We start from the raw sequence: 16,916 nt of genomic DNA, 5'->3' as shown, positions 1-16,916 counted from the left end.
TTCGTAACAATTTGTTAAAATTTACTCATATTAATCTTTTTACTGGCCAATTTTTCACGTCACAATGTGCTTACGACATTGTGACGTTAAAAATGAGACCTTTCCCGTCTCTCTCGGTTGCCTTTACAAGCCTGTGGATGATTTGTTTGAGTTGTTTAATGCTGCTGGACTGTGGATTTCCTTTTGAAGTACTGACATTAGTTTAGAAATGGAGCCGAGTAACATAAATTAACGAGTGGCTTGGAGCACAACACACAAGGTCCACAGAGCCCTTTTAATAAAGCCGAATTTAAGACTTTAAAGGACTATTTGAATACCAAAATAAAAAAGTATACCTTAAAAAACAAGTTAATTTCAGTTCGACCCCAGCGAATGAAAGTTCTGAAGATGCTGGACGGGATAAGAAACACCATTCAAGTAAAATAATTGTTAAGGGACATGAAGCCCACTGGTTATTAGAAAAGTAAGAATAATGGATATTATACTTCTGACCCTGTTTCTCGACTGGATATACAGAGCAAACACGACCTGCACTGTGTGGTAAAATATCTGATCTTATGAACACATTTAAAATTATTATTCAAATTGTATTTAAATTAAAATAATAGCAAAACCCAATAAACAATCAGTCTAGGACAGTCACCACCCTCAGGATTTACACATCATCCTGTGTGTTCAGCGACAACCTTCAGGGCTCCGGACAGAAAACACTCACTGATGACGGTGGCGTTCTCCGGTCTGTTCAGGGAGCTGATGATGACAAAGCCGAAGCCTTCATTCTCCTTGCGGTGAATAACCACATCACTTGTCTGCAGGGCGGAGCCCTCTGGAGGAGAGGTGGCAGTCGGGATGGCGACCGCCTGAGGACCCGATGCCGAGGCTGCATCGCTACGTGGAGAGCTGTGCTGTGTCGAAACCGAGCCGGGGCTGCGTCCATTCACAGGACACGGTTCACCTGAAGGAAGGGACACCAGAGAGGAGACGACCTGAGTCAAAGCAGCAGCTCTGTTGCTGTAAAACCTGTCCAATTTACTCTCAGAGCCCTTTTCATTTTTAAAGCCTGGCTGAAGATGTAGCTATTGGACAAATTCCAGTTCTGCATTATGGGTTGCATGCAACAGTGCACTTCTCTACCTCCCGCAGGGACTCTCTCAAAGTCAAATTTTACTCATCTGTTTGACAGGTATGACCCTGGTGTCTCTGTAGCCCTTGCGGTTGCACAACACTTAGAAAGGCAAAAACCACAGTGCCTGCTGCAGAGCTTAAAGGCACTTTATGCAGAATATTCCTCAAAAACAACAGTGTGCTGGCTCGTACAAAAGTAATCCCTCTCATTCATCACTTCAGTGTGTGGTGGCCTGTCCTCCTGTTTTCTAATAATCTAATAATATTTTGCTGTGTTTGGGACATTTCTGGATGTAGACCTTCATGCTGTTATTTGCTGGGGGCTACACAAAGGCGCAAGATCAGGACTTTATGAAAATGAAGGTTACATGTCTGTCTCATCTCTCTCCATGCTCTGCAGGTCAGGGATGAACTACACAAACACACAACAGACAGAGCACAGAGGTACAAAATCTAACCATGCACCATCCCTCTCTTAATTCACTGTCCAGCTCACTCGAGTACCACTGCACTCTCAGTCTAGTTGAGCTGGGGAATGGTTTGTTTTCAGACAGCAACTGGAAATTGTTGCATTTTATGCCTTTAAAATCAACATATGACAGATCAAGCGCATCATTTCCGCAGGGTCACATCTCCCCCAATATATGAAAAATGGAAATTTCTCCCCCATTTGTCATCTAATGCATCCAAAAGCTTTTGTTGTGTGTTAAGTGACTGGATGGTCATTGAACTCCTCCTGCCTCATGTTGGTTTAACCACCAACAGTGAGCACTACCGCTGCAATCATGACTTGCAAGTGTTTTCCGTATCCTTGCACACGAGTACTCACTGGTCTCTTAAACAGGTAAAACAGTCTGTCTGTCGGTCTGTTGAATATAACCCGGTGTATTACTGCTGGTGATAATGAACCCATGTGGTCTGTTGTTTTTCAATCTCACTCTGTCGCTTGTTTTTGAAAACTGGGTCTGTTGTTGATTTGGCAGTAAACTGTGTGACTGTGAACCGACCGCGTTATCCCTGTGTTGTTGGTGGTGGAAACACTTTCAGGTGGCAATTGTGCGCACTGGAGCGCACACTGTAACTGCTGGTTAATGAGTTAATACTGAAAGTACATAGAAATACTTTGAGCTGTTGTTTTTACAAACTATTGTGTTTCATTATTATGTGTGTGTTTAACTGAACCATGTATGTACGTATGATCTACTACCACGGAAAAGACGTGTGTGAGAAGAACAAACTGAACCTGCACACAGATTGTCAGCATGTGTGTGTCCTTTCCAAGTTATCCTTTTTAATTTATTGCCAGTGAAATGTGCGGCATATTTCCCAGTCTTGGTAAAGTCTGGGGAAAAAAAGAACAAACAAATAAAACATGTCCTTACCAGGTGTTAGCACTCTCCTTCTCACAGTCAAGCTGACTTGTCCGTTGCGAGCGGCTGCGTGCATCAAGTCTATTACGTATTTGTGCGGTTTCCCAGCAACCACATTTTTATCCACAGAAATGAGCTCATCCCCGGGTCGAAGCCGCCCATCGCGCTCAGCGGGAGTGTTCTCTATTATAGCGCCAATAACAATCTGTTCAAAGACAATCAATATTAGCAGCATAGATGAAGGTGAAGAGGATAAAACACAGACACAGTGGAATCACACAGTAATCGCTTTAGCCAGGTTGTAAACAGCAACATTTTTTCACCTTCCTAATAATCTCCTGCTACATATTTTGCATGCTGTTTGACATGAGGACAAGTTAGCAAGGCGTTACTTCAGTATGGGCGGCACTGAGCAGTTAGAGCGTCAGGACAGTGTGAGAAAGCCAAGGCTGGCGTGTGTGTGTAAGAATGTGTGTGTGTGTGTGTGTGTATGGAGGGTATGGTTGGTCAAATGTGTGTGACTGTATCAAGTGTGAGATGAGGTTAGGTGCAGGTCAGATGAGGTTTTGTGTGTATGAGGTTAAAAATGCGTGTGGTCCAGCCCGTCCCATACGAGCCTTGTCACGGGCGTCCGGACTCACAGCCTGCACGGCCTCGTCTCCCCCCAGGATGCGGAAGCCAAACCCGGTCTTCTCCCTCAGCAGGTGCACCTCCACCTCTTCATACTCTGGACCTGAGACACAGATTCAGACATTAAATCATCTTATCATGTGCAATTTATAGTAAGGTAACTCTCCACGTCTCGTGAACTAAACGTCAGTACTCACGTCGGCTCTCGTAGATAGCCCTTGACTTCTCATAAAGGTCGTAGGGGTCGGGTTTGTTCAGATCGAAGCCCTCTGTGGAGTCAGGCACAGACGTGCGGTGCTGTGGCTGGTTTGGGAAGGGTGTGCCGGGTGGCAAAACCGGACCGGACAGGTTTGCTTGGGGGCTGCCATGTGGGTCCCACTGGTCAGGCAACTACAAGGAAAACACCAACAACTGATGTTTGATGTAAGATATGTGGATTTATAATTATTGGCAGCGCAACAACCAGTGCAGGCACCGGTCCGACCATTTGGTATTTTCCTGACCTTAAAATTGGCTTTGCTCTGTTGTCTCGGTGGTATTTTGGTACAGCTGGGAGAGGTGGCACAAAAAGGCGGCACTTTTATTCAAATAAGGGTAGTGTAAGGCTAGCTGTTGGTAACTTGGTGGGTCGTATAGATTTTGTGAACAAGAGGCAGAAGCAAATGTGCGGCAGTAACAGAATAATGGTAAAAAACGTTATTAAGATGATTAAAACACTTCCCCCAACCAGTAAATGCATTTAAATCTGCATCTAAAAATAACATGTGGGAAATGTTTATGAGGGAAAAAATCATTTTAATGGGGCTCATTAATGCTGTCCATCACAGCAAAAAAAAAAAGAAATAAAAAGTTTTATATGATTTCCTGGAGACATTTTCTCCATTTGTTGAGCTGTCGTCTTAATAAATCTTGTGATAGTCACAGCTGCGTCAGAGACCAGTGACGTGACGGTGTGTTTATTAATGATCTGCAGTGTATGACGCCTCATCAGAACCATTTGCACTCTGATGCACTCAGGTGTCCTTGGGCCTGGTGCTGTTCAGCTCATTTATCGCTCTAGTTCTGTGTTACATCCCCCAATTATTCTAAAACTGCAAGCTGCATGTGATTATGTTTGTTTTTACACATTTACTTGCCTCTCCCCTCGAGATACATTTCAAGACCTTAATAAAACACTCGGCTTGGATTAATAATGTGTGGCTGATATGTTTTCCCATAAAAAAAGCTAATTTACTCACATGCACTCCTTTCCCCTCACTGAAGACACAAGCTGTCTCCTTACTTTACTCTCGGTGTACGTGCACTGGAAGTTTCAAGCTTCCTCATCACATTTGTTAAACTACTGGGCCATGATTGGTCTTTTGTAACTGCGTCACAAAATCCTGCTTGTTCAAGCGTTAAACTCAGATTAAAAGGTAACAGAGAAACTTCCTCCTCAAGCAGACGTGTAAAGTGAGGTAACAACAACCAAACATGCAAATTGGGAGGAGGACATTAATATTTTTAACACAATTGTGTCAAAACTATTTGATTGTTAATGTTTTTGAAGCATCATGTTAATCAAAGGAGACTTGCATGTCTTCTTGGTGGCATCTCATTGACTGACTGTGATTTTATTAGTTACAACTATTAGCTGATTCACTGGTCGAAAGAAAATGTATCACCAGCTATTCTGATAATTGATTTATCGTTCATCATTGTAATTTTTTAGGCAAAATATCACACATTTGCTAGTTTCAGCTTCTTAAAGGTAAAGTCCTGTAACTTTTCTTTGTCATTTATGACAGTAAATGAAGAGTCTTTGGATTTCAGATTGTTGGTCCTCAAACTGCTTCCTTTTTCCAGCCCTTTCCTTTGGGCTCTGGTAAAATTTGATGAGCACTTTTTAATTTTTTGACATTTTATAGGCTAAACAGATTAATTGACAATGGCCATAATCGTTGGTTGCAGCCGTATCTCAAAGGGAAACTGATTTGCAGTGTGGGCACAACAAATAAGACGGAGGGAATATAACACAATAGAAACAGCTGTGGTGCACATATGACAGACACCCAATGCTGACAACAGCCCACATGTTACTACACCGCACAGGCAGGAGAAAATAACACAGCTGAGATAAGATATATGACATAACAAGACAGAAAGAAATAAAGCACAGTGCCAGAGAGAGTAATAAGAATTCAATGTGCAAACTGAAGTTGGCAGAAAATCCCAGTCAAGGCAGTAAATAAATGATATCAGCTTACGATACTCATGTTCATACTTTGACAAATCGTGTTTACACTAATTAATTATCTCTGTGGAAGTAATTTACGAACCTTAATGACGGTAACGTTTAAACAACAAATCCCAGTCGAAGTACGCGCAGAATAATGACGCTGAGGAACAGGTAACCTCGCTGATGGAAAATGATCATTAGACTCCAACGATGGTAAAAAATGTATTATCATAAGTACGTGTGTGATTCAGTTACGTTAAATGTTTTGATTCAGTAACTCAATTATGCAAGAAAGAAAAATGGCTATTTGGCCACGGGCTGATATGGTAATGAATTAAAATCAATATTCACAATTTAAACTTGAATGAGACGAGATAAATTATGGCTGAATATTCTGTCTAATAACATGAATGACTGCTGATTGCACAAGCAGCAGCAGGTGCAGCTTAAGAATAAAGCTGAGGAGTTTTTCCCCCCAGCTGCCGAGGTGTGAGATCTGACATGATCAAACCCAATAAGCAGGTCAGGACCGGCTGCCTCATTTCACAATAAAGCAGAAGCCAAACCCCGGTGACAACCTCTACCTCTCTGCTTCAACAAACAAATCTGGTTCAGAGGCGCACACTTTCTTGCTGCGTCTCTTTATTCTCACACTTGAACACACACAAGCAGAAACACATTGGGTTCAATCATCGTACCTGTTTGGAGGCCTTCCACGGAGAGATGTGGCCTGAGGTAGAAAAGAGAGAAAAACACGGTTAGCAGACCTCCGCCTCAGATAATCTGTGAATCTTATGAAACAACAAAATACAGACACAAAAACCATAATGAAACCTTTGAGCGAACGCTTCTTTAAATAAGATATTGGAACGTTGAATCATCTTCCCTTAACGTGTGAAAACTCGTTTGCCGAGTTCATATTCCTCTGTTTTGACTTTGTTTGTGTTACTCTTCCTAAACGGGCTGGTTGTTGCGTTTGTTTTCAACATAATTACATCATTAGCTGCAGGCAAAAGCACAGACCCCCTCCCCCAAACACACACACATGCACGCACGCACACACACACGCACGCAGTTTTCTCTGTAAGTCATATTTTATCTGCATGTAGGAAGCAGGGAGCACTCTACATCCCAACAACAATCTCATCAACACAGCTCCCAAGCGACTCCACTAAATCAAAGACATACGCTACATTCATCCTGCTGAGACCCAAATGCGTACATTTACAGCCGCTGCAATGGCTGCCTTGTATAAACATGAGGTCTGAATCTTTACACATGTGGACAGAAACACACATATACACTCATCAAGTACACTAGCCCCCCCTGCAGCAGCGCTGATGAATCCTTTAACAGACGCGGGTAACGTCGTCTTTAGAGAATCTTGACATTTCTAATTTATGAGATTTCCGGAGAAATGTCAGAGAGCACCGGATGGAATATATTTATGGAATTACTTTCCAACCACATCTGCCTGATTTTTAGATGTGTGAGATGAAGGCCGGAGCACTTAGCAGCGGAGCACAATGGCAGAACTTTCTATCAAAATCAGCGAGCGAGGGGAGATCTGAGGAAAATGAAATACAACAGATCACTGCCAGCCCATCTGAAGACAAAAAAAAAAACCCCAGTGAAATTAATTTCTTCCATTTCTAAGACTTTTATCTTCTATTTTCCTGCATTGACGGCCTCCCAGTCTTCCTCCATCTGCCAACTGAAGCATCATGTCTGCGAGGAAATCTTTTCCATTTTCAAAAATAAATGTCCTCTGTCCATGCTGTGTCTGTGAGTGTGGAGGAGGAGGACACAAGAAAACGAGGAAAAGGGAAATAAAACCCTCCGGTCCAAAAATGCCATAAGAATGACTGGTGGTTTGAGGAGCGCTGTCCGTGGTGCTGAAATGATTCAGCACAGTGGCAGCAGTGGAGGGAGGGCTCCATGGGAGACTGGGACTAATAACCACGATCTGCAGGGAATACAGGCCTTCAGGGAGGCCTTTAAGGAATCCTAATAACTCAGGAAACTTTCCTTTATGACCCACTGAAGGAAATGAGTATGAGCTGCACGGCAATTGTCCTCCCACATTTAAGATGCATTTAAGCTTAATTTAAATGCTAATACAATTCGTCGGCATATGTATCGAGTGTGTGGCGGACTCGTGTGAATGCTGATGAATTCAAATGAATGACCGGTGGAGAGGCTTCACGTGGCCTCTCTCACGAGTCGGTGGTCAGGCAGTCTGGCGAGCCGGCCTCACAGACTAGCCTGCTGAGTTCTGGATGGCCTTCAGATCAGCCTGATTGGTTTGTGTGGCCTGACACACTTTTTTTTTTCTCCACAGCCATGATCTGCATCCTCATTGGTGGTGCAAAATGTCCCGAGTCTGTGGTTGGCTCCGCTTCAATCTGGGATGTCAGGGGACGGAGCTGTGAACACGACCAGAGCTCAGTGCAACTCTGGCACAGAGCCCACGCTACAGCAGTCACACACACACACGCACACACACACACACACACACACACACGCACACACACACACACACACACACACACACACACACGCACACACACACACACACGCACGCAGCGGAAGTCTAACACCCTGTCTGTGTTACACTGAGCGCCGATGCTCTCAGTCACACATCTGAAATCATGTGTGCAGCCTGAATTCCATTGATATTCTGCACAGAAATCCTACATCAGTGAACACAAACATGCTTTAACATTTCTGACATTTTGCACATGTGAGTCACTGTAAAGGACCTTGTCCCTTCTTTCACCCTGCAGAGAGGAGCGAGGCGCACACAGAGTCAGAGAGGTTCCTGATGTGTCAGGCTGATAGTCCCTGTGGGGCCGTTGTCTTGAGTTGTTTGATAGAAACTGGTGAGGCAGAAGGAGGAGATGGCAGCATTGGGGGAAGGGAGATGATTTAGCACACTCAGCTCAGCATTTATTTACTGCAATCTGTGTGTAAATATGAATACGAATGTGCATATGTCCATGTGATGATGCATTGATGTAGGGCAATCCCATTTGCGTATTGAATTTCGGCATCCTTTTTAAATGGCGTGTCTGACAGTAAAACATGAGTGTGTGTCTTTGCAAAGGTTAACCACCAGGTGGCAGTTGTTGGCTCTACATGGTCATAAGATGCTCAGCGCCACAACATTTGATCTCAGCTGCTCACGTACACATCCGTGCAGTCACATATGCAGCTGGTGTTTTTTTATAGTCCTGCTGAAAACACTCGATTGATCGATTTGTGCACATCAGAGTTAGCAGAATTTATCAGCTTTCATGTGATCAACTGAGTATAATTCACTGAGTAACAAACAACACACAATCAGTTCACCAGGAGCAGGCAACAGTTAATCAATACATCTCCTATAATGGTCAATAATCTACTATAAGCCTGGAGACTGTGCTGATTTAACACCAGTCCCGTCGAGTCCAGTGCCCCACAGCATCAGACGGTCTGAGGTATCATGCTAATGTCTCTGATTGCCTTTCAGGCCTGCAATAATAATTCCTGTCACACATTAAACCTGAGATGCATATGAGACTGAGAGATTGTTTTCATCTCTAATTAAATACCATCCTTGAAAAAGGAGCGATGCAAAAGAGAGAATATCTATAATTCTTCTTTATTGTTCTATTATCATCTCAGAAACAATTCAAATTAACTCTCGACTCCTGGCGATTCATCGAGAAAACCTACTGACTTCACCACTAAATGAGCATAAAAACGTGAACTGCAAAGCCTCAGGGTGGCACATCAAAAGCAAACAGCGAACTTATGAACTTTGTCTCTTTAAAAGGCCACATGACAGGGTTTTTTTTTTACTCTCTTAGCTCTGATCCAGGCTTTTGAAAGGTGCTGTACGTTTAATCATTGCAGGGTTGAGTGTGTGTGTTCATCGGATGGCTGAGGGCTCAGTAGTTTAGGTAATTATGAAGTCAAGTTTTGACCCTGTGACCAGAACACCTTTTAGAGAATCAGTACTAGAGCTCATGTCAAACAAATAAAGCTTTCAACTGTGCAATTTAATTTCCTTGCAGGTGGCCAATCTTGCAGGAAATAGCAGAAGCAGTAAAACGGACACACTCCATGTCATTCCGGTGGTATTATAAGAACTCAGCGCTTTAAACTTCCCCACTATGAAAGTCTCTCTCATTCTCCCTTTATGCTTTTTATACAACTCCATTCTGATTTATTTTCTCAGATTGAGGGCGTGTGGCTAACTCCTACTCTCACGTCAAGAGGAAGGTAAAATGTGTAGAAAATTAAAGGTGAGCGTCGTGTGGAGCAGCTCAGGACAATGCAGAGCTTGTTCCTAGGATTCAACGTACGACAGGTATTGTGAATAAACACTAGTCCTGAATTCTCTGACTAAACACACAGCTAATAATAAAATAAATCAGAATTCAATTCTTTAAAGGATAACTACCGTTTTTTACAACCTGGACCTAATTTCTAGCATAAAATATGATCATTTACTCACCCAGATAACTTTGGTGTCATTTGGAGTCGTTCGGACGAAATTAGATCCAGTGGAGCGCCGCGTATATCCATATAATGCAAGTGATCGGGGCACCGAAGCGCAGCCTCTATGAGCATTATCTGCCACGAAACTAGTTCATTTCACCAATATTTTGTTACGATATGCTAGTGCTATTCCCCTCTGAGTCCGGGCTCGTCTGTTATCAACATCCGGGGTCTGTAGGTTGATCTACTACCTCTGACCTGGAAGATGTCGTCTCTGAGCTGCGCACGCACCCGCGACAGCCCGGCTTGTTTACCTGTAGCTGCTACTGCTAGTTTGACCCCGGATGTTGACAACAGACGAGCCCGGACCGATACGCAGACACAGACTGGATGGTTGGTTGCAACCTACTGTATGTTGATATTTGATTTTTCAGCCACGTTTTCCCCCTGAGCTAATGTTTGCATCCATAAAAAATACAGCGAGTCCAGCTAATCAGCCTTGAATTATGGAAGCGCTTTCACCTTTGAGGTCCAACTCAACTTTTTTTGTAGATTACATCACGTGTAATGCACAGACAGACATATTAATGTTTTGTTTTTGTAATATTTATGTAATGAGGTGTATTGTAGTGTTGAAAAGATGTAGCTTTTTATATTGTAGTCTGTTGTAGTCTGATTTTTAAAAGACTTTAGGGAATTTAGATTTATCTTACTGCTTAAGTAGCCGTGTGCAGTAATACAGAAAACTGAAGCCGCCATTGATTAAGATGCATGAAGATCCACCGAGAATCGTTGTGCATTCGAATTATTGACAGGTAAATCCTGATCGAATCATGAGCCCAATGAAGACTCACACCTCTAATGTTTACATGCATAACGAATGTTGGTTTTGCCTTTATTCCAAAACCTGTTTGGCTCTGTAAGCTGTTTACACGGCGTAAAAATGAATATTTCACTAAACTTCCCATTTACAGCCAGCCATGCAAACTCTTATCAACAAACACAGCCTCTTATATTCGTTCAACCATCTTCCTCACAACGGTGTGAATTGCAATATTTGTGCATATCCAAAAACCTGCTGTTATCCAAGTCTTTCAGGATGTACAAAAGTAGGTGCGTTTCTCCTTCCAACTATAAATGTGGGCTTTTCTTTTGTGCATGCGTCTCTACCCCAGCTTCGCACACTGTTGGCTGGGCATCACACAGAGTCATATGTCGCAAACTGTGGTAATCAAAATGCATATTCTGAGTGAGCTGTAAACATGTCTGAAGAATGTTCCTAAAACCTGAATAATATCTGCATATCAAAGCATGCATATCCCCACAGAGGCATGAATCTTCAGTGGCCTCACGCTTGGATTCGATCATGATTCAGCTGTCAATGTATGGCATCCTCAATTTTCTACTTTACTGCACAAGGCTTCTTTTTCATCAAGATAAATCTCATCCTGCTTTAAAGGCCTTTAAAAAAAATCCCACCACGAAAATGTCTGCAAAACAACTGTCTGTGTGACCCATCTCAGTGCATAAACATTACAAAAATAAAATAGAAATACGTCTGCAGTGCATTACACGTGTGCTGTAATCTACAAAAATATCGTTTTCACAAAGCACAGTGAGACGGGACACGTTTTGAAAGAGGGCTCGGCTGCACACACCTCGCTCAGAACCGAGAGTTCACTCGCTTAATCCTTGGCTGATCAGCTGTGCTCGCTGTAGTGTTGACAGTTGCAGATGGCTAACTTAACAAGGTTCATAATTGTTGTTATTGTTTGAATTTTTGTGTCGGCTGCATCGAGGCAAAATCTTTCATGTCAGCACTGCTGCACCTCTAATACCCCAGATTTCTTAATCGGAAAATGGATTATTAATCATAATGGTAAACTAGTGTGCATGTAAACGTAGTCACATAAGATCACAAACGTTACTGTGCACATTTTGTTTACAGCTTTTCCCTTCACATTTTCTCTTTGTTACACTCGTCCTTCACCCGGCGTCACATATAAACTGACCTACTAGAATAAAACAGTCTAGAGCACAGTGAAAAGACTGTTTGTATGATCAAAGCGCAATCCTCTGAGAGAGTACAGTCAGTACAGGTAGCCAAACAGCCTCATGCCAACCAGTGCATCTTATTTGCCAGCTTGATGACACTCTCCACAGTCATTTCAGTCCGAAGCACATTACAGTAAACTAACTGCATTTATTTTGAGGATGAGTGGCCCCAGTGGGAAGGAAACCACTTCCCCACAGCAGTGCTGGTGCCATCTCTACCCACAGAGACAAACTCTACCTCTCGTCCCAACTCTCCACTGCATTTTGAATTTCACCAGCTTTTGACTGCTGCATCTTCAAACACTTGCCTGTGTTGCTCCGGTGTGCTTCAGTGGAAAACATTGATGTGATGTTGGTGATAAAGCCACACTGGGAAAACACACATTTGTCTTTTGCCTATTTTTAGTGTCTTAACAAATTGCCCTGTAGCTTTTTGCTCCTGCAGCTGTCTAAGTTTCCTTTTTTTCCTGAGCCAACATACAGAAATCACTGGTCTGTGAAGTAATCCTGAATTATAACGCTTTTTAGGAAAACACTTTTGTAATTAAAAAATAAAAAATACTCTAATCACTTGCCCAGTTTTGCACCAGGCAAAATTATTCTTCCAGCTTCTAAACTATTCATTATTCCAAAAATAAAATGTCATCTAGAGACTTGTATAACATCCAAACAAGCGGCCACTGTGATTTGAACGTGTTTAAAAATAGAACAGGTCTGAAAATTATCATAATCAAAATCTCTTCTGCTCTCTGAGCTCTCACTGTCAACTCGACTTCACTCCTCTCTCGCGAAGCTGCAGCTGGGGATGAAGATGCAACAGTAACATGATATCTCTGCATCCCAAACAGAGGCCAGCTTATATTTATCTGGGCAGTCGCTCTTGCACTGGACCCTTTTTTTTTTAATTTATTGCTAAAATTATCTTGGGTTTTGAAAGGCATCAAACTGCCACTTGTGATTTAATACTAAGGGGAGTGTCATCATTTTTGCCACCACTGCTGACATAAATAGATCAAGAACAGTCACCAGGAATTAAAGGGTTGAAATTTGATGTTTTCTTGAGACAGTAAATGACATTTATACCCACGCAATCAAATGTTTTTGCCATTACAAAATAAAACAGGCCTTATCCATGAAAAACTACTAAATACCTATTAACTTTTATTTACCATGAATCTGTTCTATATCTGATTTATTTGGCACAAGTTATACTATCAATGATTTTCTTTGTAGCCCGATAGAAAGCCTGAAACTGTATCACGAGCAATAATCAGCCAGCAGAAAAGAAACAGGTCGGTCTCTCACCTGTCCCTGCTCTCTGTATGAGGAGCGTCGCCTCGGCACCCACAGGACACTCTTTGAGCATCTCCACAACTCGTCCATGTCCAGCTGCAGCCACCGGCTGCTGGTTCACCTCCAGGATCAGGTCTCCCTCTATCAGCCCCGACGCTCCCTGGGAGCCCGGCTCGAGAACCTGCAGCACAACACAACACACCCACAGTCACACAATTTGTAAAAACTAAAAGTCTTACCAAGTTTATTTTTCTAATCTCTAGCCGAAATATCTCATTACAATTAAAACACGATGACCTCGAAAGTTACATTTCAGTGAGTTATTGGGAGTTGTTTTCACAATTTTCACTTTTGTTTTCAATACTTATTTTTGAAATTGCAAGTGTTGCCTACCGTAATTAGAAAAAGTGGGTTAGAGGATAAACTTGCTCGTGGTTTATTTTATATTAAGGGACCTTTTTGACCCACCCATGGCCCAGGGCCCGGGTCAACTGACGTGGTAGTCCTCTATCGTTAAAATCTAAAATGATATTTGCCTAAAAATCTACCAGCTAAGTGAAATGATCTCAGTCATTTCCAGAACCAATTCAAAAATGTTTTAAAGGTTTACAGAACCAGTATATTGCACTTTGTCATAATGTTAATATGAAGATTGTTGGTTGAAAATTCTTGAGCATGAGGAACAGGTACAATTACTTTTGTATTTGCTCAAAGATTAGTGTGTCTTGAATGCTGAACCTAAAACAAATTTCCTGTTAAGACAGATGTTTTTGTAGTGCAGATGTTTTTACTGTACAAATACAACAGGGATGAGAAACAGCATCTGTCACATCGCAGCTCGTCTTCTCCAAATTATCTTTTCCTTACAGCAGATTCAGAGTAAGCAGATTGTGTTTTTTATTTAATAGCTTATTTAGGACTGTCTAGTCTTCGTTCATTACTGTGTTAGTAGATAGCAAATCCTTCACAGGCTGAGCTCACCTTGTTCTCATTATCTCAATCTCTTTCTACCTAGTTGCGCTGACTGAAATAAATTCACCTTGACCTGCTGTCACAAGTTTAATGTGCAACTCAACTCGACTGCGGACTTTAGCTGACGGCTGAGATTTCACTCATGAAAGGACAAAGTTACTTACTGAAACACAGAAGAACAAAGTAAAACATCAAACAGGTCCGAGCCCTTTCAAGTCCAGATTATTTATGATTTATTACAGAGCCCGATCAATACACTGGTTGGCTGAAATTATCTGCTGACATTGGCCTTTCACAGATATTGGCTTATATGTTGTCTGATATTCATATGAGGACATTTTTATGTACAGAGCAGAAATGTTTCAGTGTAGGGTTGTCATTTTAGACGATAAAGTTTATTGTTAAACTGTAAAATATCCTTCGTCCTTTATGTATATCTTTGTCACAAGCGTCTGATAACCACATTTGAGGGATCATTACTAACTGGGCACAAAAATCCAGTATCGGTCACGCTCTAGTCTACAACATAAATGGAGACATACACATGATCACGACACATCACCTGTTTTACTCGTTGACCGGTGGGACTGTCAGCGATGGTGAACCCAAATCCCTCTGACCCTTTCACCATGGTAACTGTCAGAAGTTCTGCCGCTTGTGCTGTTGCCCCGGCAACCCCTGCAGTCCCCGAGGAGGCCATGGACACGTTGTCGTCGTGAGGCGTGAGTGCCGATCCAGAGCCGGGTGTGGTGGGCGGCAGGGATGAGCCATCCAGATGCGTGTCCCCAGGGTGAGAGCCACCCTGGGCCAGAGCCTGAGGAGGCAGCTGGGAGCTCAGCGACAGATATTCTAAGTAGGGGTCGTAGCTGCTGCGGCCGTTTACCACCAGGGGGCGGTGCTCCAGGCCGATGGGCGTCAGGGAGGTGCTTGCGGCACCGCTTGGGTCCTCGGGGTCAAAAGGCAGAGGGTAGCCTCGACAGAGAACGAGGGTGACGCTCTGACCGATCGGTACGGACTGGAAAAGCTTGACCACGTCGGCGTGTGTGGTACCGAGCACACAGATGTCATTAATGTAGACAATGACATCACCTGAGGAAGGAGATCAGAGGGACAGCTTCAGTCGCACTCACGCCACAGTATGTTACATGTTACACGGACCAGCAAAAATATCATCTGCTGTCATGAACATCAAATCTCAGCGGTATTAGTACATGTTGTAGCAACAGAGAAGAAGAACAATGTCCCTCTCTAGTGTCACATAGGAATATAATATCACTTCACTGCCAATGCAGGCAATCTACAAGTGTATGTGTGAGACAGAGAGGTGGGAGAGAGACGGGGTCAGTGTTGTGGCGTGCCTCTGTGAGTCTGACAACCATCTGCTGCACACTGAACTCCAATCCGTAAAAACCTCAAGTGTTTAAATGGATGCACACAGTCAGTCACAAGTAGTAACAGAGTCCCGGCTCACGCATGATACATTATAATGATGTCTCCCTGTTACTCTGGTGACCAGCTGGAAGCAAAATACAAATGTGTACCGCTGTTTTGTGTTGCGAGAAAAGTTGTCCTACCCATCCCGAACCTAAGTGTCATGTTCACCTTACTTACAGCGAGGTGAAGCGACTTCACAAACGCAATACTAGATTCTGTGTCATCTCCGCTGTAGTTTGAACATGCGGAAAGTTATGGATTTTAGCTTTAAAGTTACAGCCCCATGACAAATGCAACTGCCTCAAATCCTCTATTTCACACTTCTGGAGGCCCTCTCTGCTGCACATGTGGACACACACACACACACACACACACACACACTCCTGTGAGCATGTGCACATGCATAAACACACACCATACATGTCACATGCACAACTGTACACAATCCCTAAGAGCAATGCCACACAGCTCAAATAGGCCAGCTAATCTCAGCCAGGGAGTGTCTGTGTGTGACTCTCTGACTGTGTGTGTGTTCGTGTGTGTGTGCATGTGTGTGTGTGTGTGTGTGAGCAGCTCTGGCAATGTCACAGAGCGGAGAGGAGCGGGTCGGAGAGGGAGAAATCAGAACAGAGAGGAAAGGGCTGACAGACCAGGATAGAGGGATGAAGAGAGAAAAAACTAGAGAAGTAGAAAGAGAAAGGGGATGAAAATATAGTGAGGCTGAAAGCAGAGGAGAAGTGTCAGATGACATGGTTAGATAAGGAAGCATAATAAAGGGTAAGTCAGGGAGACAAAGAGAGGGATGGAGATAAAATAGAAAGAGATGGATTCCAGATAAAAGAGAAACAGAGACGCAGGGGGAGAGACATGAAAGCAGAAAGCTGGAGCTGAGAGTAGGAAGGAGGATTCCCGGCTTTGAAATGAGCTCTAAATGAGCTGTTTAGGCATCAACCGTGCCAGGCATGGGGCCAGCTCGCAGGTTCAGAGCCGAGCACACATGAAGCCTCATTCAATAGCTCCTTCTCTGAGCCTGTGACTTTTACTATCATTAGCTCTTTAAAGTCAGGCCTAAGGTGTGTATCTGCAAAAAGATTCAAAATGAATCTTTGTAACCTCATGGACCCTGAGAATCGACAATCTTTAGGTCCTTTGTTCTCCATGTTAGTCTCTTAAATGAAGCTTTCATCCAAAACAGCACACAGTGAATGAACAGGTATGGATTTGGCATGTGAGACTGAATTATTGCTTGTGTAGATGTTACTTTTTTATCATTTAAAGCACAAACACCAGCAGGGGACACTTTCATGGCACTGGTGTTCCTGTGTACGACTGAC

At 43.0% G+C, this 16,916-nt stretch overlaps 1 protein-coding gene across 5 annotated transcripts in view; it reads right to left on the bottom strand.

Moving 5' to 3' along the window:
• magi2b (membrane associated guanylate kinase, WW and PDZ domain containing 2b) overlaps positions 1 to 16,916 on the bottom strand; it is an 81,522-nt gene that overhangs the window by 8,365 nt on the left and 56,241 nt on the right. For 3 of the 5 annotated variants that reach the window (XM_084363857.1, XM_084363859.1, XM_084363858.1), the window contains exons 10-16: positions 14,711 to 15,237; positions 13,189 to 13,357; positions 6,042 to 6,073; positions 3,323 to 3,515; positions 3,113 to 3,228; positions 2,508 to 2,700; positions 716 to 955 (exon numbers count right to left, since the gene is read on the bottom strand). In XM_084363857.1, coding sequence (XP_084219983.1) covers positions 716 to 955; positions 2,508 to 2,700; positions 3,113 to 3,228; positions 3,323 to 3,515; positions 6,042 to 6,073; positions 13,189 to 13,357; positions 14,711 to 15,237 — 1,470 coding nt within the window. The remainder of the gene's footprint in view (positions 1 to 715; positions 956 to 2,507; positions 2,701 to 3,112; positions 3,229 to 3,322; positions 3,516 to 6,041; positions 6,074 to 13,188; positions 13,358 to 14,710; positions 15,238 to 16,916) is intronic. The other 2 variants (XM_084363860.1, XM_084363861.1) reach the window with 1 other exon arrangement.

This window comes from Pagrus pagrus, assembly GCF_965226575.1.
Source record: "Pagrus pagrus genome assembly, chromosome: 10".
Taxonomy (NCBI): Eukaryota; Metazoa; Chordata; class Actinopteri; order Spariformes; family Sparidae; genus Pagrus; species Pagrus pagrus.
The sequence above is the reverse complement of the archived record's forward strand: the minus strand, read 5'-3'. Positions and strand labels throughout refer to the sequence as shown.